Source organism: Schistocerca americana, chromosome 5 (genome assembly GCF_021461395.2).
Source record: "Schistocerca americana isolate TAMUIC-IGC-003095 chromosome 5, iqSchAmer2.1, whole genome shotgun sequence".
NCBI lineage: Eukaryota > Metazoa > Arthropoda > Insecta > Orthoptera > Acrididae > Schistocerca > Schistocerca americana.
In genome coordinates this window covers 460,484,975-460,511,363 of record NC_060123.1, presented here as the reverse complement: position 1 = coordinate 460,511,363, position 26,389 = coordinate 460,484,975, and the positions used below count along the sequence as shown (strand labels likewise).

The following is a 26,389-nucleotide window of genomic DNA, read 5'->3' as shown; positions in this document are numbered from 1 at the left end:
GATAAAACAGGCAGCCAGAAAGCAAATTTTAATGTACGCAATTCATGCAGACAGCCTCTGACTGAAACTAGAGATGCTCAAAAATTGCAGGAAAATTAGGTTCATCCAGTTGTAATTCAGCCAGTGCACAAAATCAGTTATTCTTATTGCATCAGAATGTTTGAGGACTAATGGGTAAGCTTAATGACCTGCTTATTTGTGTTGAAGAATTAGAGTTGAGCAAACTAGCTGATATAAACTGCCTCTCTGAACATCATGTGACCACTGGTATAGACATGTTAAATGTTGCAGGATTCAAGTTAGATTCTTACTTCTGTAGAGAAAATATGGAAAAAAGGAGGAGTTGCCATAATTGTCAGAAACTGCTTTGATTTCAAGAATATTGACATTAATAACTTTTGCTCAGAGCAGCACTTAGAAGGTTGTGCAACAGAAGTAGTATTTCATGATAAGTTCTTTATAAAAATAGGTATATACAGATCAACTTCAGGAAATTTTAATCTCTTTATAAAACATCTGGAAGCTCTGTTGTGCCATCTCACAGAAAAAAAAACAAGGAAATAGTGGTTGTTGGTGATTTTAATGTGGATTTATTGAAAAGCTCTGACAGTGAACAATTATTGCAGTAACACTGTCATTCAATTTAGTTCCTACTGTGAACTTTGCAACTAGGATATGTAAATGCTCTGAGACTGCTATTGATAATATCTTCGTAAACAAATCAAGGGAAAAAAGTCATAACACAAAACCATTGGTAAATGGGCTATCTGATCACAACATGCAGCATCTTGCATTAAATGTTGAAACTTTTCAGGATAAAAAATCTATTAAAGATGATTACAGGAGGGTAATAAATACATCAAAAACTGAAAAATTCAGGAAATTGCTCAAAGACATGAACTGGATAGATGTTTACAATACTTCTGACTCACCTGGAAAATACAAAGCAATCATTAACAAAGTTACCTCGACTTTTGGAAATTGTTTTCCCCTAAAGGTAACTCAAATCACACATATGTCAAAAAATAAACCATGGGTTACACAAGGAATAACAGTATCATTTGGGACAAAAAGAAGACTGTATCTACTATCTAGGAACAGCTCTGATGTTAGAATTGTAATGAATTACAAAGAATACTGCAAAATATTGAAGCAAGTACCCCAAAAATTGAAGCAGCAGATGATTACATTGGGCAATGAAATAAAAACTGTGTGGGATATAGTGAAGACAGAGACAGGTGGGGCCAAAAAGGAAGAGGAACAGATAGCTCTAAAAATAAATGAGACTTTGGCAACAAGTGCATGTAGTGTTGCAAACCTGGAATATCTGAGACCAGTCGTTAAAAGTAACTTCAGTGAAATGGAAATGACACTCACATCTCCCAAAGAAGTAGCATCCAACATAAAATTCTTAAAATCTAAGTATTCTAGTGGTTATGATAACATATCAACAAAGTTAATCAAAGAGTGCTCATACAAGTTGAGTTCTATCCTAAGTTAGTTGTGTAATCAATCTCTTATCAGCAGAACATTTCCAGACTGGCTAAAATTCGCTGAAGTTAAGCCTCTTTACAAGAAGGGGGATAAAGAGAGCCATTAAACTAATGACCAAGTTCACTTTTGCTGGCTTTCCCAAAAATAGTTGAAAAGGTTGTGTTCAAGCATCTCCTAAAGCATCTGACTGCAGATAATATATTGTCCATGTCACATGGTTTGGATTTCTTAAGGGTTCTGATATAGAGAAAGCTATTTACACTTACAGCGAGAATGTTCTTAATTCAATAAATAATAAATTAGAGGCTATTGGCATTTTCTGTGATCTGTCAAAAGCCTTTGACTGAGTGAATCAAGCCATTATCTTAGGTAAATTAGAATATTATGGTGTCACCGGCAGTACTGCAAAATGGATTGAGGATTATCTAACTACCAGGAAACAAAGGATGTCATTGCAAAATACCTGTGCAGTAAGCAGTCAGTCTTCACCTGATTGGAAATTAATTACATATGGTGTTCCTCAAGGTTCCATCTTGGGTCCATTGCTTTTTCTTATGTATATTAATGACCTCTCATCTGTTACATTGCCAGATGCTAAATTTGTTTTGTTTGCAGATGATACAAACATTGCAATAAGTAGCAAGTCAAGTATAGATTAAGAAATAACTGCTAATCAAATTTTCACTGACATTAATAAAATGGTTTAAAGCTAATCCACTGTCATTAAACTTTGAAAAGACCCACTATATGCAGTTTAGAATTCGTAAGAGATTTCCTTCCAGCATGTGTATAACATATGAAGACATGCAGTGTTAAATTTCTGGGATTACAGCTTGATAAGAAATTCAGTTTGGAAGGGCATACCACAGAATTGCTTAAGTGCCTAAACAAGTCTGTATTTGCAGTGAGAATGATGTCAGATGTAGGAGATAAAAATGTATAAAAAATTGCATACTTACTTTCATTCTATTATGTCATACGGGATCATATTTTGGGGTAACTCATCAAACCAAACAAAAGTTTTTAATGTGTAATAAGAATCATTTGTGGTGTAAATTCAAGAACACCATGTAGAACCTTGTTCAAGTGTTCAAGGAAGTTTGTATTCTAACCACTGCTTTTTAGTATATTTAGTCCTTAATGAAATTTGTTGCAAGTAATATATCTCTATTTCCAACCAATCGCTCAATACATAGTACCAATACTAGGAATAAGAACAATCTACATAAGGACTTAAACTCACTTAACTTGGTCAATAAAGGACCCCAATAATCAGGAACACACATTTTCAATAAAAAAAATGCCAGCAGCCATTAAAAACTTGGTTTCAGATAAAGCATGATTCAAACAGAGTTTGAAAGACTTTTTGATAGCCAACTCCTTCTACATCTACATCTACATCTACATTGATACTCCGCAAGCCACCCAACGGTGTGTGGCGGAGGGCACTTTACGTGCCACTGTCATTACCTCCCTTTCCTGTTCCAGTCGCGTATGGTTCGCGGGAAGAACGACTGTCTGAAAGCCTCCGTGCGCGCTCTAATCTCTCTAATTTTACATTCGTGATCTCCTCGGGAAGTATAAGTAGGGGGAAGCAATATATTCGATACCTCATCCAGAAACGCACCCTCTCGAAACCTGGCAAGCAAGCTACACCGCGATGCAGAGCGCCTCTCTTGCAGAGTCTGCCACTTGAGTTTATTAAACATCTCCGTAACGCTATCACGGTTACCAAATAACCCAGTGACGAAACGCGCCGCTCTTCTTTGGATCTTCTCTATCTCCTCCGTCAACCCGACCTGGTACGGATCCCACACTGATGAGCAATACTCAAGTATAGGTCGAATGAGTGTTTTGTAAGCCACCTCCTTTGTTGATGGACTACATTTTCTAAGCACTCTCCCAATGAATCTCAACCTGGTACCCGCCTTACCAACAATTAATTTTATATGATCATTCCACTTCAAATCGTTCCGTACGCATACTCCCAGATATTTTACAGAAGTAACTGCTACCAGTGTTTGTTCCGCTATCATATAATCATACAATAAAGGATCCTTCTTTCTATGTATTCGCAATACATTACATTTGTCTATGTTAAGGGTCAATTGCCACTCCCTGCACCAAGTGCCTATCCGCTGCAGATCTTCCTGTATTTCGCTACAATTTTCTAATGCAGCAACTTCTCTGTATACTACAGCATCATCCGCGAAAAGCCGCATGGAACTTCCGACACTATCTACTAAGTCATTTATATATATTGTGAAAAGCAATGGTCCCATAACACTCCCCTGTGGCACGCCAGAGGTTACTTTAACGTCTGTAGACGTCTCTCCATTGATAACAACATGCTGTGTTCTGTTTGCTAAAAACTCTTCAATCCAGCCACACAGCTGGTCTGATATTCCGTAGGCTCTTACTTTGTTTATCAGGCGACAGTGCGGAACTGTATCGAACGCCTTCCGGAAGGCAAGAAAAATAGCATCTACCTGGGAGCCTGTATCTAATATTTTCTGGGTCTCATGAACAAATAAGGCGAGTTGGGTCTCACACGATCGCTGTTTCCGGAATCCATGTTGATTCCTACATAGTAGATTCTGGGTTTCCAGAAATGACATGATACGCGAGCAAAAAACATGTTCTAAAATTCTACAACAGATCGACGTCAGAGATATAGGTCTATAGTTTTGCGCATCTGCTCGACGACTCTTCTTGAAGACTGGGACTATCTGTGCTCTTTTCCAATCATTTGGAACCCTCCGTTCCTCTAGAGACTTGCGGTACACGGCTGTTAGAAGGGGGGCAAGTTCTTTCGCGTACTCTGTGTAGAATCGAATTGGTATCCCGTCAGGTCCAGTGGACTTTCCTCTATCGAGTGTTTCCAGTTGCTTTTCTATTCCTTGGACACTTATTTCGATGTCAGCCATTTTTTCGTTTGTGCGAGGATTTAGAGAAGGAACTGCAGTGCGGTCTTCCTCTGTGAAACAGCTTTGGAAAAAGGTGTTTAGTATTTCAGCTTTAAGCGTGTCATCCTCTGTTTCAATGCCATCATCATCCCGTAGTGTCTGGATATGCTGTTTCGAGCCACTTACTGATTTAACGTAAGACCAGAACTTCCTAGGATTTTCTGTCAAGTCGGTACATAGAATTTTACTTTCGAATTCAATGAACGCTTCACGCATAGCCCTCCTTACGCTAACTTTGACATCGTTTAGCTTCTGTTTGTCTGAGAGGTTTTGGCTGCGTTTAAACTTGGAGTGGAGCTCTCTTTGCTTTCGCAGTAGTTTCCTAACTTTGTTGTTGTACCACGGTGGGTTTTTCCCGTCCCTCACAGTTTTACTCGGCACGTACCTGTCTAAAACGCATTTTACGATTGCCTTAAACTTTTTCCATAAACACTCAACATTGTCAGTGTCGGAACAGAAATTTTCGTTTTGATCTGTTAGGTAGTCTGAAATCTGCCTTCTATTACTCTTGCTAAACAGATAAACCTTCCTCCCTTTTTTTATATTCCTATTAACTTCCATATTCAGGGATGCTGCAACGGCCTTGTGATCACTGATTCCCTGTTCTGTACACACAGATTCGAAAAGTTCGGGTCTGTTTGTTATCAGTAGGTCCAATATGTTATCTCCACGAGTTGGTTCTCTGTTTAATTGCTCGAGGTAATTTTCGGATAGTGCACTCAGTATAATGTCACTCGATGCTCTGTCCCTACCACCCGTCCTAAACATCTGAGTGTCCCAGTCTATATCTGGTAAATTGAAATCTCCACCTAAGACTATAACATGCTGAGAAAATTTATGTGAAATGTATTCCAAATTTTCTCTCAGTTGTTCTGCCACTAATGCTGCTGAGTCGGGAGGTCGGTAAAAGGAGCCAATTATTAACCTAGTTCGGTTGTTTAGTGTAACCTCCACCCATAATAATTCACAGGAACTATCCACTTCTACTTCACTACAGGATAAACTACTACTAACAGCGATGAACACTCCACCACCGGTTGCATGCAATCTATCCTTTCTAAACACCGTCTGTACCTTTGTAAAAATTTCGGCAGAATTTATCTCTGGCTTAAGCCAGCTTTCTGTACCTATAACGATTTCAGCTTCGGTGCTTTCTATCAGCGCTTGAAGTTCCAGTACTTTACCAACGCAGCTTCGACAGTTGACAATTACAATACCGATTGCTGCTTGGTCCCCGCATGTCCTGACTTTGCCCCGCACCCGTTGAGGCTGTTGCCCTTTCTGTACTTGCCCAAGGCCATCTAACCTAAAAAACCGCCCAGCCCACGCCACACAACCCCTGCTACCCGTGTAGCCGCTTGTTGCGTGTAGTGGACTCCTGACCTATCCAGCGGAACCCGAAACCCCACCACCCTATGGCGCAAATCGAGGAATCTGCAGCCCACACGGTCGCAGAACCGTCTCAGCCTCTGATTCAGACCCTCCACTCGGCTCTGTACCAAAGGTCCGCAGTCAGTCCTGTCGACGATGCTGCAGATGGTGAGCTCTGCTTTCATCCCGCTAGCGAGACTGGCAGTCTTCACCAAATCAGATAGCCGCCGGAAGCCAGAGAGGATTTCCTCCGATCCATAGCGACACACATCATTGGTGCCGACATGAGCGACCACCTGCAGATGGGTGCACCCTGTACCCTTCATGGCATCCGGAAGGACCCTTTCCACATCTGGAATGACTCCCCCCGGTATGCACACGGAGTGCACATTGGTTTTCTTCCCCTCTCTTGCTGCCATTTCCCTAAGGGGCCCCATCTATTCTATAGATGAATATTTTAACAGACTGTTAGGTCAGTTTAAGTAAAAATATCTGTTAGATTTCAGTTTCGTCAGCACTTTGTCACAACAGTTAAGATTAGGTATTATCTGTATGATAAATTTATTAATAGTGCATAACAATGTTTCATTCTGACAGCGCATTAGCTGTTACAGTTTACTGCATTGTATTCACCTATTTTGACAATCTCCGTAGAAATGATCAGAGTAGTAAGTATTATATTCAAATGTTTTATGTTTTTTACGTTATACTTTCTGACATGTTTCACACAGACAAGAATCATCTCATTTTTTTGGGTCTATGGAACTAAATCGATAGAGGTACTCAAGGTACCCTCCACCACACACCATCAGGTGGCTTGCGGAGTATGGATGTACATGTAGATGTAGATGTAGATGTAGATGTAGATGTAGATGTAATCTAATTTAATTTTTTGTTAATATGAGGTCTGTCTAAAAAGTATCTGACCTTTGACTGTCCAGTGCAAAATCGAGATGATAGCAAGGCACCACTGTACACAGAAAAGGAAGAGACCTTTATTCACGTGCACGAATTTTGTCCCAGCCTTCCAGCATGTCAGTCACTGCCTGTCAGTTGCTGAGTGAGGTGTTACACAACATGTTCGTCAGATTACCAATTCTCTCAAGATGACTGAACATGTTGGGCAATGATACTGCATCAAATTTTGTCAAAAGCTTGATGATTCTCAAAGCGAAACAATTCATAAGGTTCAGCAGGTGTTTGGAGAAGATGCAATGGGTGTAACACAAATTAAGGAGTGGTTCAACTAATTCAAAAATGGCCGCACATCAGTGAAGAGTGACCAGTGTTCTGGCAGGCTCCAAACTGCTCGGAGTGCAGCTGTTGTTGAGAGGGTGCAAAATTTGGTGATGGCAGGTTATCGTTTCACCCTGTGGGAGATTGTTCAAGAGGTTGAAGTGAGTAAAGATTCTGCACATGCAATTTTGTGTGATGATTTGAACATGCACTGAGTGGCTGCAAAATTCGTGCCCAAGTTGTCACCAGAACAAAAAGACCTCCGTTTTGACATTGCACAGGACCTTATGGACACCACCAACACTGATCCTGGGTTTCTGAACACTGTGATAACTGGAGATGAGTCAGGGATGTACAGGTATGACCCAGAAACAAAAAAAAAGAGATCTTCTCTGGCAACTTTGTGACGCAGTTTGGCACAAAGGACCAGACATGTGGACAGCAAAAAACTGGCAACTGCATGACGACAACGACCCCGCACATTCATCCCACTTGATCCAAAATTTCTTGACCAAACATGGAATTACAGCCATTTGCCAACCTCTCTCGTCTCTAGACATGGCTCCTTGTGACTTCTGGTTGTTTCCAAAATTGAAGAGCCCACTGAAAGCATCCCATTTTGATAGTAGAAAAAAGATAATGCAGAACACGATGACAGAACTGAACACCATTCCGAAAGAAGACTTCCAGAGGTGTTTCTGGCAGTGCAAGGATCGGTGGGCTAAGTGTGTGCAAGCACAAGGGGCCAACTTTGAGGGGGATTAAGGTCCCAACCCCATCAGGTATTAGAAATATTTATTCTGGCCAAAGGTCAGATACTTTCTAGACAGGCCTCATAAATGTTGGTATGGTACCAAGTCAAATGTTCCTCAGAAGTCAAGAAATATTGCATCTGTATGATAACCTTGATCCATGGATTTCTCAATGACATGCAAGAAAAAAAATGCAAGTTGGGTTTTACAGGTCAATTTTTCAGAACCCATACTTGTTGGCAAGGTGGAGTTAATTTTATTCCAGATGCTTTATTAAAATGTTTGAGCTCAGAATGTGTTCTAGTATTCTACAAGAGATATATTTCAATAAGACTGGACAGCACTTTTGCTGACCACTTATGCTACTCTTCTTGTTGATGGGTATTTCCTGGGCTTTTTTTCAAACCACTGGAATACAGAGTCTTTTGTTCAAGGGCTCTGTGGTACATTGTGTGTAAAATAAGAGGAAATTCGGCTGCAGATCCTGTATAAAATCTAATAGGCATTCCACCGGACTCTGAAGCTTTGGTCAATTTTAAAAATTTCATCTGTTTGTCAATGCCACTGACACTAATATCTAGGTCACTCATGTACCAATGTGTCCACTCACACCTTAACTGTAATCAGTGGAAATCAGTGATTTTTCTGACCAACATTGAATATTTTGGACATGTTGTTTTGAAGGACAGCACCAAACAGATGAAACACCAAGTATCAACAATTGATAACCTCCATAAACTGTGGAAGCTGAAGTAACTCCAATTGGCTCTGGGTAAAGTCATCTATTATTCAAAATTTTCCCTAACATGGCAGATATAACTCACCATTGAATGAGTTGCAAAGGAAAGGTGTTCCTTTTGTTTGGTCAGCAGACTGCAACAGATCATTCACCAACATTGCAAAAGACACCAGCATGCCTCAGTATCTTTACACTGCACAATCAGCTCATCCTAGCAATGGATGCTTTCCATTTCTGTATTACAGCAGTGTTAGCTCACAGACATACTGATGGCTCTGAGCAGCCTCTAGCGCATGCCTCCAAAATGTTAACAGCCACTCAATGCAATTATTCTCAGATCGAGGAGGCTTTAGCTATTGTGCACACTGTCCTGAAGTTCTGTGTTTTCCTCATAGCAACAAATTCCATCTCATCATGGACCATAAGCTGCTTCTGGCACTGTTCAGCCCACTGTTCCAACATCAGGACAGGACCACACAATGGCTCCTGCTCTAGATTTTGTTTTTGAGTGAACAGAAGTGTGAGATTCAATATAGGTCAAAAGCAAAGCATGCTAATGCAGAGGGGTTGTTGCATCTATGCTTGGAACCCAACACAGCCTCTGAAAAAGTCAAAGATGTCTATTTCCAGATCGATACTCACTTGCAGCACATGGTGGACAGTCTTCCGGTGATGGCCCATCACATAGTACAGGCCACCTGGCAAGCTCCCATACTCTGACCGGTCCAATATTGTATATAGTGGTTCGCATGAGCACCTGCCTGCCAAGGAGTCTCATCTGCTCTGCATCTATTTTCTGCTCTGTCATCAGCTGACAGTAGGTGACAGAACTCTCCTCCTTAGCACCACCCTGGATGACTCCGAGGGCGTGATCACTCTAGTCCTGTGGACTTGAACCCCGACTGTCTTACATCCTAGCCACTGGAGAACTGCCCATACGACATCCACACCATTTCACCTGTACACTGCCAGTAGCTGAGTGGTCAGCATGACAGAATGTCAATCCTCAGGGCCCGGGTTCGATTCCCGGCTGGGTTGGAAATTTTTCTCCACTCAGGAACTGGGTGTTGTGTTGTCCTAATCATCATCATTTCATCCCCATTGATGCACAAGTCACCAAAGTGGCGTCAAATCGAAAAACTTGCATCCGGCAAACAGTCTACCCACCGGGAGGCCCGAGTCACACGACCATTCCACCTGCAATTTAATGGGTAGGTGGAGTGTGTGGTGTGCATTTTTTAAAACATAGTTAAAAATGTGCTTGGTGGACAGTAGCAGACTCAGTGTTGCCTCTGTTTCTCAATACCTATGGACCAAACTACCAAACTCCTGCCTGGCAGAAGCCCGGTGGAGATACTCCATGGTCAACAGCCCTGGACTCTGCTGCTCCTGCTCTGACCTACACTAACGTCTGAGATGTGCTTACACCCTTGAAGATGTTGTTGTTGTTGTGGTCTTCAGTCCTGAGACTGATTTGTTGCAGCTCTCCATGCTACTCTATCCTGTGCAAGCTTCTTCATCTCCCAGTACCTACTGCAACCTGCATCCTTCTGAATCTGCTTAGTGTATTCATCTCTTGGTCTCCCTCTATGATGTTTGCCCTCCACGCTGCCCTCCAATGCTAAATCTGTGATCCCTTGATGCCTCAAAACATGTCCTACCATCCGATCCCCTCTTCTAGTCAAGTTGTGCCACAAACTCCTCTTCTCCCTGATCCTATTCAATACCTCCTCATTAGTTACATGATCTACCCACCTTATCTTCAGCATTCTTCTGTAGCACCACATTTCGAAAGCTTCTATTCTCTTCTTGTCCAAACTAGTTATTGTCCATGTTTCACTTCCATACATGGCCACACTCCATACAAATACTTTCAGAAACGACTTCCTGACACTTAAATCTATACTCGATGTTAACAAATTTCTCTTCTTCAGAAACGATTTCCTTGCCATTGCCAGTCTACATTTTATATCCTCTCTACTTCGACCATCATCAGTTATTTTACTCCCTAAATAGCAAAACTCTTTTACTACTTTAAGTGTCTCATTTCCTAATCTAATTCCCTCAGCATCACCCGATTTAATTTGACTACATTCCATTATCCTTGTTTTGCTTTTGTTGATGTTCATCTTATATCCTCCTTTCAAGACACTGTTCATTCCGTTCAACTGCTCTTCCAAGTCCTTTGTTGTCTCTGACAGAATTACAATGTCATCGGCGAACCTAAAAGTTTTTACTTCTTCTCCATGAATTTTAATACCTACTCCGAATTTTTCTTTTGTTCCCTTTACTGCTTGCTCAATATACAGATTGAATAACATCGGGGAGAGGCTACAACCCTGTCTCACTCCTTTCCCAACCACTGCTTCCCTTTCATGCCCCTCGACTCTTATAACTGCCATCTGGTTTCTGTACAAATTGTAAATAGCCTTTCGCTCCCTGTATTTTACCCCTGCCACCTTCAGAATTTGAAAGAGAGTATTCCAGTTAACATTGTCAAAAGCTTTCTCAAAGTCTACAAATGCTAGAAACGTAGGTTTGCCTTTTCTTAATCTTTCTTCTAAGATAAGTCGTAAGGTTAGTATCGCCTCACGTGTTCCAACGGAATCCAAACTGATCTTCCCCGTGGTCCGCTTCTACCAGTTTTTCCATTCGTCTGTAAAGAATTCGCGTTAGTATTTTGCAGCTGTGATTTATTAAACTGATAGTTCGGTAATTTTCACATCTGTCAAAACCTGCTTTCTTTGGGATTGGAATTATTATATTCTTCTTGAAGTCTGAGGGTATTTTGCCTGTCTGATACATCTTGCTCACCAGATGGTAGAGTTTTGTCATGACTGGCTCTCCCAAGGCCATCAGTAGTTCTAATGGAATGTCTTTCAATGCTCTGTCAAACTCTTCATGCAGTATCTTATCTCCTATTTCGTCTTCATCTACATCCTCTTCGATTTCCATAATATTGTCCTCAACTACATCGCCCTTGTATAGACCCTCTATATACTCCTTCCACCTTTCTGCTTTCCCTTCTTTGCTTAGAACTGGGTTGCCATCTGAGCTCTTTATATTCATACAAGTGGTTCTCTTCTCTCCAAAGGTCTCTTTAATTTTCCTGTAGGCAGTAACTATCTTACCCCTAGTGAGACAAGCCTCTACATCTTTACATTTGTCCTCTAGCCATCCCTGCTGAGCCATTTTGCACTTCCTGTCGATCTCATTTTTGAGACGTTTGTATTCCTTTTTGCCTGCTTCATTTACTGCATTTTTATATTTTCTCCTTTCATCAGTTAAATTCAATATTTCTTCTGTTACCCAAGGATTTCTATTAGCCCTCGTCTTTTTACCTACTTGATCGTCTGCTGCCTTCACTACTTCATCCCTCAGAGCTACCCATTCTTCTTCTACTGTATTTCTTTCCCCCATTCCTGTCAATTGTTCCCTTATGCTCTCCCTGAAACTCTGTACAACCTCTGGTTCTTTCAGTTTATCCAGGTCCCATCTCCTTAAATTCCCACCCTTGAAGATATGCCACAGAAACCCCTATCTTGGCACATAGTTGATCTCCTGCATGGCCACTTACAACAGTGCGAGTGATGCACAGTCAGTGAAAATTCACCATGGACACCGGTAATGTCACTCTCCTGTTATCAGAGCCAGTTGCACCCTCAGTAGAGTGCCAATCTGCCACGACACCCACCCACAGCCAACACTGGCAGATGGTCCACCTGCAAGCACTGCTCTTTCCTGGGGCTGGACATGATGGGGGTGCCTTAGCTTCAGGAACTGTTGGGCACTGTCACTATCAAGATGTGGCTGCCAGCTGTGCCGTGTCTTCCACTAATGTCAGATAGCAGCCACGTGGATGCTGGTCTCCTAGACGAGCACTCATCAGCCCTCCCCCAGCTGTCACTGCACTCGCTCCACGCCACTGACGGCATGATTTCCACACCACTAGCACATGTGATGTCATTGTTCCCATGCATGGCACCCTATTATCAAGCCGCCTCTGGCCATGTGCCTCACTGAGTCAGAGACAGCTGCCCAGTGGCACAACAGCAATGCCTCATCAGTTGTCATCAAGCTGAACATCATCAACATACAGCTGCTGTTCCACCATTGCTGCTGGTGCTGCCCCCAGTGCCACTGCTGCCACCATTGCTACACCACAGCCTCCTCTGCTACACCATTCTGTCTATGGTGCCACTCCTGTCTTCTCAACCTCCTGCATTTTCCCACTGATGTTGGTGGCACCAGCTCCCCAAAGGGGGGGTAGAGATGTGGAGCCTTGTTAATATATGCTGTGATCATCACAATCGCATAAATTGCATTTGATGCCACTGGGGAGAAATTGATATGAGAGTGCCTCTTTCATTTGATGCCAGTGCCACCACTGGCTGAGTGGACATGGTGGCACACCAGCAGCACATCCCACTCTCTCCTATATTGTTCCCGCCCCATTGAGGTTCTGTCTGCCAAGTATGACTGTTCTGTAATTTATTATGGTGAACTTGCTGGTTATTGGACTTGACCTGACTGTTTTTACCATCGTGCCTGACATCTGTGCATAAATTCTGGTGCTTAGTCACTGCAATTGTATTTACTGTATACTTGTTATTTGCAATAAAACTATAGATACCACTCTTTTTGGCAATGAGGTTGGTCATTTTCTATGTGTGTTCCATGAGAACAATGGATTCAGCATTGATTCAGTTGTTGTAGTAGCAGTTGCAGCTGCTACTTGAACAGCAACAACAGCAGCTAGACTTGCTTTCTAAGTTGGTTACTTCAGTGAGTGTCTGCAGTCGCCCTCGGCACAGATAATCATGCCCCCAGCTTTTCCACCATTCCAAGAGGAGGAAGAAAAGTGGGATTCATACATGCAGTATTTACAGCAGCATTATGCCGCCTTTCATGTAGCAGACTCGGCTGTGCAATAATCATTTTTCTTGTCTTGGATTGCGCCCAAAACTGTTTTTTTCTCTCTTCAGAAATTCGTTCCATTAACAGACCCTGGGGCATTGTCATTTTCTCAGATGTGTGATTTTCTCCGTGCTTATTATCATAAGCAAACCCACCTTTTTGCTTCCCATGTGGACTTTCATCAGTAGCAACTGCAATTAAGCGAGTCCTATCAGGCATGGATAGCTGATCTCCGGGGTTTAAGTCATAAGTGCAGATTTACTTGTGTTCAGTGTCAACAGTACTGTGCTGACTCTCTGATACAAGACATCATTGCCACACAGTCTCAGACACTATTACGTTATGTATTTGGATTAAAGAACATGGATATATTGCTAAATTTAGGTTAATGGCTGTCTGTGCTTTGTTTACATCGTTTTAAGAAATAAAACCCATTCACCTTGCCAAAAGCCAAGAAGCAATTTTTTTTTCTTTTGGTGCAAATCTGGGTTCTTAACACAGGGCCCTGCCTCTTGGATGCACACAAGATTAATAAGTTGTTGAAATACACTGTCACTCACCATGTGCGCACTAGGTTTGCTTAGTACACTTATCCAGAACAAGAGCATTTCTGACTTGCTTAAAATTTCTAAGTCCATTATCAGTTTGATCTTGTTTATGTTATCTGAGTAATCACACAGTCATAATTTCTGTCAGTCATTAGTTAGTCATCATCACATTGTTCTATTCATCATGTTTATAGGTGGCATCCTACCATATACAAACAGATTTATAACACTGATACTGATATTTTATCTTTGCTACCTCTGTTGTTACATGTAAACAGTTATTCCATGGTCTGGGTTAGTATTGCTGTTGTTCATGTTTACAAGGATAATGTGTCTGTAATTACTTCATTGGAAAACATTCAACCCTGAGACATAGTCACTACCAAGAGGTTGGGGCTGTGTGGCCCTATTCTACCTCTCCTAGTGCATCTCTTGCTGTTGAGCAACTGTTGTGTATACATTCTAGGTGTAGTTGAAAATAAAGTCATGATATGTTATGTATTTGGATTAAAGGATGTGGAGATATTGCTAAATTTAATTTAATGCGTGTCTGTACTGTATATACACATATGTCTTAAGAAATAAAATGGAGTGATCTCGCCAAAAACTGAGAAGCCCCTCTAGGTGCTCAATAAATCATGTAAGCTGCTGCAACATGCTGTCACTCACTGCACATATGTTAGGTTCACTTAGTGTCCAGTCAGCATAAGAACATTTCTGACTCTCATCAAATTTCTAAGTACATTTTCAGTTTAATCTTGTGTATTGGTGTCATAATTTCTACCAGTCAATAAACTAGTTAACATCTTCCCACCATATCATTCTATTCACCATATTTATAGAGGCCTCCAACCACATGCAAACAAATTTATGAAGTTGATATTGATTTTAGAGTGCTACTGGCAATGTTATATATTAGCAGTTATTCTGTGGTCCTGAAGTCTGTCATAATATTAAATTTGGCTTTGCCATAACAATAGAGAACTGTTTACAAGGAATATTGCTACTTGCTGTATAGCTGAGGGGAATTTTCACTTTCCGTATCTACAAGTAGATAATTGGATAATTTCTTGGAGTAGCTGAGCAGGTACGTTATTTGCATTTGAAGTTCAATGATTTCCATTTTCTTGTTTTATAATCAGTGGAAGGTTGTTGAAAACCTTTGCATTAAAGCACAGAAACCTTCTCAGAACCTAACACAAGGAGGCAAAGTCTGTAAGAAAATTATTTTTATTTCTGATGTTATAGTTATATAAATCACAGTTCACATGGAACTGATTTTCATCTCAATAACATACACAATTAAAATGTAATTTTAGTACAAAGTGGGGTATGAATTTCATTTTATCTGAACAAGCTTCTACAAGATATGTGTTTATATACACTATTGACTTTAACTTCACTGATAATTCCATGAAACAAAAGGTGGAAAATGTATGCAAATTGAGCCAGCACCCTGATCATAAAGACACCACGGCGAGGCATTCTTCAAGCAAAATATACTATGAGCACCATTATTGTTTTCCTATGTGTTGGCTCTATTTTAGCTTATTGTCCAGCTATACTCATTTAATGTGTGGCTATCAGTGTCAATTTATAGAACCAGGAGATCCTTTTCGCTTGTCTGAAATTGTATGAGTCCCTGTGAGATTAAGATATTAATTGAAACTTCCTGGCAGATTAAAACTATGTGCCAGACTGAGACTCGAACTCGGGACCTTTGCCTTTTGCGGGCAAGTGTTCTACCAATGGAGCTACCCAAGCATGACTCACGACCCGTCCTCACAGCTTCAATTCTGCAAGTACCTGATCTCCTACATTCCAAACCTCACAGAAGCTCTTCTGGCAGAATTGAAGCTGTGAGGACGGGTCGTGAGTCTTGCTTAGGTAGCTCCATTGGTAGAGCACTTGCCTGTGAAAGGCAAAGGTCCTGAGTTTGATCCTCAGTCCAGCACACAGTTTTCATCTGCCAGGAAGTTTCATATCAGTGCACACTCTGCTGCAGAGTGAAAATCTCATTCTGGAAGATATTGTTTGCCATTAAGCAGTTGTAGGACTGTCTAGCTATAATTTTCTAAGCCATTTCTCTGTGAGTTTTTAGTCAGCCAACACGGGCAAGTATAATAATGAAGTATTCAAACTACAACATACTATTGTATTCACTAATAAAGTGAGTTCCTGGGCTTAGAAACAAACGATTTCATGCAGATATTTCCGCCCCCTCTGATATTTGGCTGCAAAGGCATTGGAGATGCAATGTGACTATTGATAAACACAAGTTTTTTATAGTCTGTCTCTATAAAAGTTATTTCTAATGATAGTGTATACTTCCCTAAGTTATTATCCCCATGACCCAAAGATAGCAGAGGCCACAATTTAAGTATTTCCAGAAGTAATTGTTATCAGACAGTTAACATGCAACACAGTGACACACTATGGGATCTTAACTATACATATTTTAAAATTAATTTTGAATGTGTAACATTCATCAAATATTATACAAAAGCCTTATGAACTCTGATGCTGATATATGAATCGTACCACAAACTACTACCTTTTTAATTGTGAGTTTCTGCCTGATTTCTGTCCATACAATACAGAATAATTCTGCTGAGTCACTATGCTCAAATCACACAACAAGATGGAGATGATGAGAAGGAAGACAAAAATGCATCATAGCTCGTATACTGGAAAAATATCTACACCATATGAACTTACCTTAAGCAATATCTTGCTGCAACAGAACAAACCTGTTGCCAACCACATGAGTTCCCAACCACGTTCTTCACTCAAGTGGTTTTTATTGTCAGTCAGCTGTCGCATTATCTGACAGTAAATTTCATCCTTCAGAATATCCTAAAAAGAAAATTAGATGCATCACAAACTTAAAAATAAAATGCAGAAATTATGATTATAATTAAACAGCTGAAATCTGCATCACATGTAGTATGATATTTTATGCATTTCATCCTCTATTCTGCATGATACTATCCTCTGTCTAATACTTCATTCCCCTTATCCTCACAAAAAGTGGGTCCCTCTCATCCTGTGATCTGAGTGACTTATCCTTCCTTTTTAATCTTCCCCAGTCTACCACTCTCTCCACTCTAAAGAAGGAAATATTATTAGTTCCAAAATCTAGGACAGTGCATGTGTGTTTTCAAACATTATCTCTCCATGTTAAACCTATGTGTCCAATTTACACTTAATATCCTTCTGTAACATGACATTTTAATTGCTTCCAGTTCAATCTTTTCCATTTATCCCAAAATCCATACTTCCCTTTCACAGATTTGTGTGCCTCATGTAGACTTGCAAAACATTTTTCTCAATATTTGTTTCCAGTATACCTTTTGTTGAAGAAACTTTCTTTGAATCTGTCAACCTGCTTCAGAAATCCCACTTCACTTGACCATCTTTTCACAGGGTGTCTATGACCCAGGACAACTGGGAAATCTGGGAAAAACTTGGGAATTTTTTCATCTGGGAGAATACCGGGAAAAACCTGGGAATTTTTTTGAATTCTGGGAATTTTTCATTGTTTTTGTTCCCAGTTAAATTTTTGTAATTTTGACTGGTAAGAACCAATACTCTAACAAAGGATATTACTGTATCCTGCTACTGCAGAATAATACTGCAGTAATAAAACATGAACGAGAGAAAAAACTAAAATAAAACTTAAATTGCGAAGGAAATGCACCGTATACAGCAACAAAACACAGTGCTCATACAAGCATTTACCAGCAGCAAAACATGTCAAAGGCTTTAGGAAGACTATGCAATGCTTCATAACAACAAATTGCCTCCAATGAGCATGATGTCACAACTGTTAACATTAGATTTGTTTTACCAGTTACGAGTGGGATCTCTTCCGCTTCTGGCTACAGAAACATGACGTGGTTGTTGGCTGTATTGGCGCCCCCAAGCTGCCAGATTGTACAGCAGCCCTGGATCTAGGAGACTGTGCGAGAGGGGGAGAGGGGGGGGGGGGGTGGAGGGGGGGGGGCAAGTTCATATTATTGAGGAAAAAACCTTGTTTCACAAAGCGCAGCGTACGTTGGTCTATCGATTATTCGTATGACTTTGAAACATGTCCCTGTCGGTTTTTGAACATTATTGAACATGTTCTAAGTTGATTTATGAATGAATCATAAGTTGATTCGTGAATGCATGCATAGTGTACGTAGTGTACGTGATGTCTCTGTCGGTGGAATCCTTGTCCATCCTGCAGACAAAAGGGGCTCCGAGCTGAGCAGAATACAGCCGAATGAAAGAAAGCCAACCACTGTCTGATTATGTGGTTGACTGGGTTTTCGAATGATGAGCATTGTTATGATTACCAGTGAAATCCATAGGTTCAGACGACAAGAGTGCGAATAAACAACTAACAGGAATAACAGGTAAGAAAGATTACGTATTATCTTCTCGGTGTATCCATGAAAATGAAATTTTGACAGAGAATTTTTGGCCAGATCGCTATACTAGCAAGGCCAGTTGTATGGTCTCCGGCTAGCAGCCGCTTTAAGGTCTATTCTGGAAGTAGTGCGGAAAACACATTGTACGAACACGTAACAACGCCTAACCAGAGATTAATCACGGGATAACTAAAGTGGTGATTTTGGCAGAGTTAGTGAAGTTAACCGATGAATAAGCTTTGACATTGGCAGGAATAGGTACAGAATTAGTGATGACATCATTGTTTGTTAGAACGAGGAAGGAGAAGAAACGGTGACATCACTTAAATTATGGAAGAATATTACGATTCCAAATTTATATAAAAATTTCGCACTACTACTTTTCGATCTCATGCTTGAGAAACTGGAGCGTATGCATGAAGTGTAAAACTATTTCCTAACGCAAAGCTTTTTGCTTGTAGTTGGCCTAATAGGCATTTGATATTGGTACTTTGTGAATTATATTCTGCCGTGTTATAAAAAAGACCATTTCTGCTCGTTTATTTGGCATGTGTTACAATTGTTGCAGTATTACAAAGGCCTATTTTGTTTTATCTCACAGACAGTGACAAAATACAGATAATCAGGTCGAGAAACCACACCAGTCTTGGGCCTGTTTGTAATTACAGCTTTTTTCAGTATTAGACGATGACATTTCGATTTTCCATGTAGCAAAATGTTTGATGAACTTTGATGAGGTAACAGATCCTTTCGCAGAAAGGAAAGTATGCCGTGTAAAACTGTAGCAAGATTAGAGAGAAAAAAATTCTAGGAGCTAAGGATTCAAGAAATGTGTACTGTCTTGCTTGTCTCTTCTCTTTACTGGTTTTATGTATCCTATACTTAATTTTATGTCACACAAAGCAGCAAGTTGTTAGCTAATGGGGAATAAAGAGTGCAAATTTTCTGAAGACTTTAAAAAAAAGGGGGGGGGGGGGGGGGGGGGCAGGATGTCAAACCGGCCGACTGGAAGCAGGAGAATATAGTTTGATGGCATCCAGTATAAAATATACATGTTTCAATTCAACAGACTGAAATACGGTGATGTGCGATAGAAGAATGCTGTGTGAAGAGGTGTGGCACTGCACTTTGGCACACTTAAGATCAAATAACATCTCAGCAACAGAAACTGGCAGCTGCAAATTTCTAGGTGTGTACATTGATGAAGTCTGTGGTGGACAAACTACATTAGCTTTGCATGTGGAAAAGTCAGTGGTGGTTTATATCTCATTAGACACCTTGTAAAGATAGTTCCCAGTCAGACTTTAAAAATATTTTACTATGCAATGATTTACCCCTTTCTTAACTGAATTGCATGGCTATACAGCTAATATCCACTTAAAAAGATTACCGAGCGAGGTGGCGCAGTGGTTAGCACACTGGACTCGCATTCGGGAGGACGACGGTTCAATCTCGTCTCCGGCCATCCCGATTTAGGTTTTCCGTGATTTCCCTAAATCGTTTCAGGCGAATGCCGAGATGGTTCCTTTGAAAGGGCACGGCCGATTTCCTTCCCAATCCTTCCCTAACCCGAGCTTGCGCTCCGTCTCTAATGACCTCGTTGTCGACGGGACGTTAAACACTAACCACCACCACCACCACTTAAAAAGATTGTTGCTATCATGGAAATGAGTAATAAGACTTATACATGAGATAGGCCATACAGAACATGTCATGAGGTGTTTGTGCAGCACAAATGCTTAACAATATATTCTCTATACATATTTAAATTACTTATATTTTTTTTAATAAACAAACTGAAGTTATAAAGTGCAGTGACATACTTGAGCACAACAACAGAACAAAGTATAATTACTTTTGGAGAAGAACAAAATTCAAAATGACAGACAGAAACCCATACATCAATGGTTTGTGCTATGTCTCAGCTACTCATCAATGAATTGTACACCCATGTCCCTGGATGGTTCAGCTTTGGTCATCATCTGCCTTTACCAGCAATAGGGCCTCCAGGCAGACACCAATCTGTTCTCACTGCACATGTATGTAAATATTCCAGACAGCAACCAAACAGGATGGTAGGTTGTCCCCCAGAATCTTCAGCAGGTGCCACCTCTTGTGTGCCAGGCTCATCGACAGCACTGCGTGTGCATCCATGGACACAGCACTGCTATTGTGAGCACTATTTCACCTCAGCATGACATGTGCTTGCAAGTAGGTAGCACAGTATTCATGCACATGACCATATTTATAACAGCACACAACCACAAAGAACAAAAGCGGGCCTCATAAGCTGGCGATAAGAAAAGGAATTCTGCATGTATTAGTTTCTCCATGTGCTATGTAACTGCATTTGACTTCAATTCCCCTTCCACTACAACTATGTAAACCTTTATTAAAAAATATTTTTAGCCTCTTACTTATACAACATGCAAATTCGAATTTTTTGAATATTTCAAAACATAAATCGCTATAAACCCAAAGAATAATTATAATGTAATGAACAAACAATGGAAAATCCAGGATGGAATGTAACAGTTATGAGAAGGAAAGTTGCTCCTCATCATATAGCTGAGATGCTGAGTCGCAGAAAGCCACAACAAAAAAGACTCTCACAACTAAAGCTTTCAGTCATTAAGGCCTTCTCAACACTAGACACACACACACACACACACACACACTCTCTCTCTCTCTCTCTCTCTCTCTCTCTCTCTCTCTCTCTCTCTCTGACATGCACAGTCAATGGATTCATGAGGTTGTCTCCATACCCATACATGTCCATCTGCTCAATGCAATTTGAAATGGGACTTGTCTGACCAGGCAACATGTTTCCAGTCATGAACAGTCCAATGTTGGTGCTGATGGGCCCAGGCAAGACGTAAAGCTTCGTATTGTGCAGTCATCAAGGGTACGCGGGTGGGTCTTCTGCTCTGAAAGCCCATATTGATGATGTTTTGTTGAATGGTTCACACGCTGACACTTGTTGATGGCCCAGCATTGAAATCAGCAGCAATTTGTGGGAGGGTTGCACTTCTATCACGTTGAATGACTCTTCAGCCATCATTGGTCCCATTCTTGCAGGATCTTTTTCCGGCCACAGCGATGTCAGAGATTTGATGTTATATCAAATTCCTGATATTCACAGTACACTTGTGAAATGGTCGTATGGGAAAATCCCCACTTCATCACTACCTCGGAGGTGCTGTGTCCCATTGCTCAATTTGCAACTATAATACCACATTCAAACTCACTTAAATCTTGATAACCTGCCATTATAGTAGCAGTAACCAATCTAACAACTGCGCCAGAAACTTGTTGCCTTATATGGGTGTTGCCAACTGCAGCACTGTATTCTGCCTGTTTAAATATCTCTGTGCGTGAATATGCATACCTATACCATTTTCTTTGGCACTTCAGTGTAAAACAACACTTTATTATTGGTAAATATATTCATTTTTCACTCTCAAAGATATGTGGATTTCAATTATTCACAATGTAAAATAATGTAATCACATTCTGAAATTATCAGAACATTCTATATGATAATTTTTCCTGCTCATATATAGCCCTTATTGATGCCACATCCAGCAAAAGTCTCTAGAGAGTATTGCTACAACAGATGTTCCTGAATGAAATCAAAGGCAACAAGTCACACATAGCTTATTGGTCCATCACATTGAGACACAACAGCAGCACAAAGGTGTTGCTTGCTACACCTCTCTCTCTCTGTCTCTCTCTCTCTCTCTCTCTCTCTCTCACACACACACACACACACACACACACACACACAGGTGGATGCATTTGGTGTTTGTAAGAGTGTCTAATTAAACCAAAGAAAGAGTGGAACATTGCAAATTAGTAATAACTTTCCACAGCTGGATTATGCAGCATCAATCAGCTACAGGTGATGATTCCCCATCCTCATTTTTGTTAATGCTTTTGTAACTATTTTGATTACTTGTATAAAATGGAACATAACAATGAACAAGCAGAGAGACAGTGTATTCGCATTTGGAAGTTCAGCTGATAACGAAGCTACAGAAGACTTCAATGTAGTCCAATTGAGAACTATTAGGTTGGTGCATAAGTTCATAGTGTTTTTTTTTTGGATGTTGACATTCCAGTTGCTATGGGTTTATTCTACAATTGTCATTTTTTTTTAATTTATAGTTCACTGTTGCTATTTCAGTCCACACATTGCCATTTTGTCATTTGGAAATAGTGAGTGGACCTGTGGACACTAGAAAATGGAGTGCCAAGGGAAGAAATTGGAATATTTCTGACATATTCTTCTGTTTGACTTCAGTAGAAGGATGACAGTAGCAGAGGCAGCCAGAAACATTTGCACCATGTATGAGAATAATTCCACTGGACAGAAAGACAAAGAAATGGTTTTCTTGATTTGAGGACTGTTTTGACATTAGGAATTCTCTGTCCTGTGGCACACCTACCATGGAACAGTAGTGGCTGAATGTCTGGCCACAATATTCAAACACCCATGGCTCTGCACAGTAAGGTGAGGAAGCCAGCAGGGAGGCCAACAGAGGGCAATTCCAGAGGTTGCACTGACACCACAATCATTACATGCATCTAGAATCGGTATGCTCAGATTGGCACTATGTTCTGCTACTGCAGCCCAGCTCTGCAGCGAAGCTTCTGTGAAGCGAGAATTTAAGCTCCCACTGAAGCAGCAGACAGCAGTGATATCACTGCCAAAAACTGATAATCATCACCAGAGTCACCGCCACCACAGCCGTCATTGTCCAGTCCACCATTCACCTCCACTCTTCTGGCCAAGACATCGCACTAGCGAGAACTAGAAACTACCAGCTAGGCGGGTCTTGACTAGGACATCATTTTGGGGATTGTAATGAGAAAATTTAACTTGAAATCTCTTGTACTCATAAAAGAACAGAGCATTCACGATGACTGGACAAGTAGCATTTCAGAACTTAACTTTTATTGTTTCCGCTATATAGGGTAACAAGTGACTTCATTCTTGGCAGTGGCAAGAACAGACTTTTATGCCCTCTAAGAACTACAGAAGAAGTGTTTATTTGCTGTTTAATCTGGAAGACTCTCCAAGTACATTTAGGTTGTTTGTTCAAATCAACAGAAATTTGTGAATAAACAATTCATCAATTCAGTCGAGTGTGTGTGTCCTGTGGTGGACATAAAACTCTACATTTAGAAAGACCTTAGGGGTTTGATGAAATCTTGTAAACACATTAATCCACAATGATCCATGTCAGCATATGCAAGGACTGGCAAATAGGATGAACTGTGATCAGTCCACCATCATGCGACATTTACATGCAATGGGGAAGATTCAAAAATTGGGTGGAGTGTATGGGTACTGCAAGCTCTAAGCCAAAAATCAAAAATTCTGTGGGTGGCCTTATGTGAATCTCTCCTTGCTTGTCATCAATTGGCTCATGAGAAACACCGGCCATTCCTATCCTGTATCATTACTGGTGACAATAAATGATACCTGCATCCTAACAAAGGAAAAGAAAGAAATTGATGGGTCCAAACAAAGCAGCAACTCCCCACACAAAGACCTCTGCTGACATTTATTGTCAACAAACTGGGACATCTTGCAGACACAATCAAAGAACAATGACCAGGAAGACTGCATGAAGTGATACTTCTTCACGATAATGCCCCCCCCCCTCCCAACCCCCCTTCCCGCAGTCTGCTAGACTGACAACAAACACTATACAGGAGTTGGGTTTGGAAGTCATTCCGGACCCACCTTATTCATCTAATCTAGCGCTCTTAGATTTTCACCTTCCCCGCTCTCCACCAAAGAACCTTCAAGGATCTTCGGATCTCCCCTTCTGGATGAAAATGTGTTCCAAACATAACTCAATGAGTTCTTCACCTTGGAACCACATCATTTCTACTGTTGTGGAATTGAAAAGTTACCCGAGTGATTGTAGAGTGTTGTAAATAGTAAAGAAGACTATATTATTGGTCACTAAAGTCTCCATTATGTATATCTGTTATGTATATTAAACTTATGGAAAAATGCTATGAATTTATGCTCCAGCCCAGTACTTACTCGGAATGCAACCCAAGGGACAAATTAAAAAGAAAAGCACATCTCACACACCCATGAATGCCAACTCTGGCAACTCGGGCCAGAATGCAACTATCAAGTGAGATAGAAGCACCAATCTGGAGGGAGCAGGAAAGGGATAGCAGTGTGTATGGGTGGGGGGGAGAGAGGAGAGCAGTCTGAGAATGTGTGCGGGGACTAGAATGCCAACAGGTACGGGGTCAGGAGGCCATGGGGCAGAGAGGTGGGGAAAATGGAGCAAAAAAGGAGAGGAGTCGAGAAAGATTGACTGGTGCTTTGGCAGTGGGTAGTAAACAAAGAGGGTTGGAGATGAGAATGGGAAGGAGGTGATAGGACAGAGTGGGTGGAAACTGTGGCGTGGAGGGTGTGAGGACAGTATGTTACCGTAGTTTGAGACTGGGATAATTACGAGAGCAGAGAATGTGTTTTAAGGATAACTCCCATGTCTTTTAACATGACAGCTTAAAAATGTAAGGACATGTTAGCTCATTGGCACACATCACAATATAGAGACTTCATTGGCTGTCATTCTATCATTCTTTCTCTTTCAAGTACACACTCATGCATGAACAATAATGCAGACACCTAAATATACCCATCCACAGTGACAATGACTATTTCAGTAGTTGGTCAGGCCAAACAATGACTCATATACAGACAGCATCATCACAGTGATTGGTGGGTGGGCTTTGTTGGTGGATGAATGGGAGCATGTGTAAAAGAGAGGAATCTCAAAAGCTCATAAAGTAGCTATACTGTAAAATCATATCTATGAGCCACACATAAACATAATGCAGGTGAATGGTTGAGTCATACTTGAAATCACATTGTGTTTGCTGTCACTCGCATGTCAGCACTGAGAGTTCTGACAACTGTTGGAAGTAGCCACTTGTTGTTCTAAGTTAATGAAGATGTGTGGTTTGTGTTTTGTATTGGTTTGGAAAAAGAAATGCTGTACTTATGTAAATAGTGCAATTTTTTATTTATATCTGTGAAGAGTTACCTTTGAAGTTGTAAAAACAGAAACTTAATCATCTTGTAAAGAAATGCTGCAAACTTTATCTTGGATGTAAGGTTGGGAACCAAGGTAAAAGGATCAGATCACATGTGACTTTTGATGTTCCCATGATTTGGAGGGAACCAATGAACAACACAAACAACTGCTATTTTTGTCAGAAAAAAACACACAGAATCACAATGAAAACACGGAAAACTGTGCAATATTTTAATTTATCATCTGCTATAAAGGTTGTATGTCACAGTGAAGAATTGCTGACACCAGTTTCTCCAGAGAATTTGACAGCAAGTGAAGATCAATACAATGACAAACACACAGAAAATAACAAAGAAGATGTGCAGGCCTGTCGAAAATTTCAAGGCCACTGTGAATCATATAAGTCATACTTTTTGTCTCAGAGGAATTTCAACAACACTATTTGTGATTTAAATTTGTTGAAGCAAAAGGCTCAGCTTGTAGCTTAATGATTAAAAGGATGGAATCTTCTTCTTTGCAATACAAAAATGAGTGGTTATCATGACCACAAAGTTGTTTTTTTCTGAATGTTGTTGTAGTGGTCTTCAGTCCTGAGACTGGTTTGATGCAGCTCTCCATGCTACTCTATCCTGTGCAAGATTCTTCAGCTCCCAGTACCTACTGCAACCTACATCCGTCTGAATCTGTTTAGTGTATTCATCTCTTGGTATCCCTCTACAATTTTTACCCTACATGCTGCCCTCCAACACTAAATTGGTGATCCGTTGATGCCTCAGAATATGTCCTACCAACTGATCCCTTCTTCTAGTCAAGTTGTGCCACAAACTTCGCTTCTTCCCAATCCTATTCAATACCTCCTCATTAGTTATATGATCTAC

At 40.7% G+C, this 26,389-nt stretch overlaps 1 protein-coding gene across 1 annotated transcript in view; it reads right to left on the bottom strand.

The window, feature by feature from the left end:
• LOC124616139 (myosin-VIIa-like) overlaps nt 1-26,389 on the bottom strand; it is a 388,269-nt gene that overhangs the window by 55,321 nt on the left and 306,559 nt on the right. Inside the window, exon 32 of the mRNA XM_047144413.1 lies at nt 16,742-16,879. Within this exon, the coding sequence (XP_047000369.1) occupies nt 16,742-16,879 (138 nt within the window). The remainder of the gene's footprint in view (nt 1-16,741; nt 16,880-26,389) is intronic.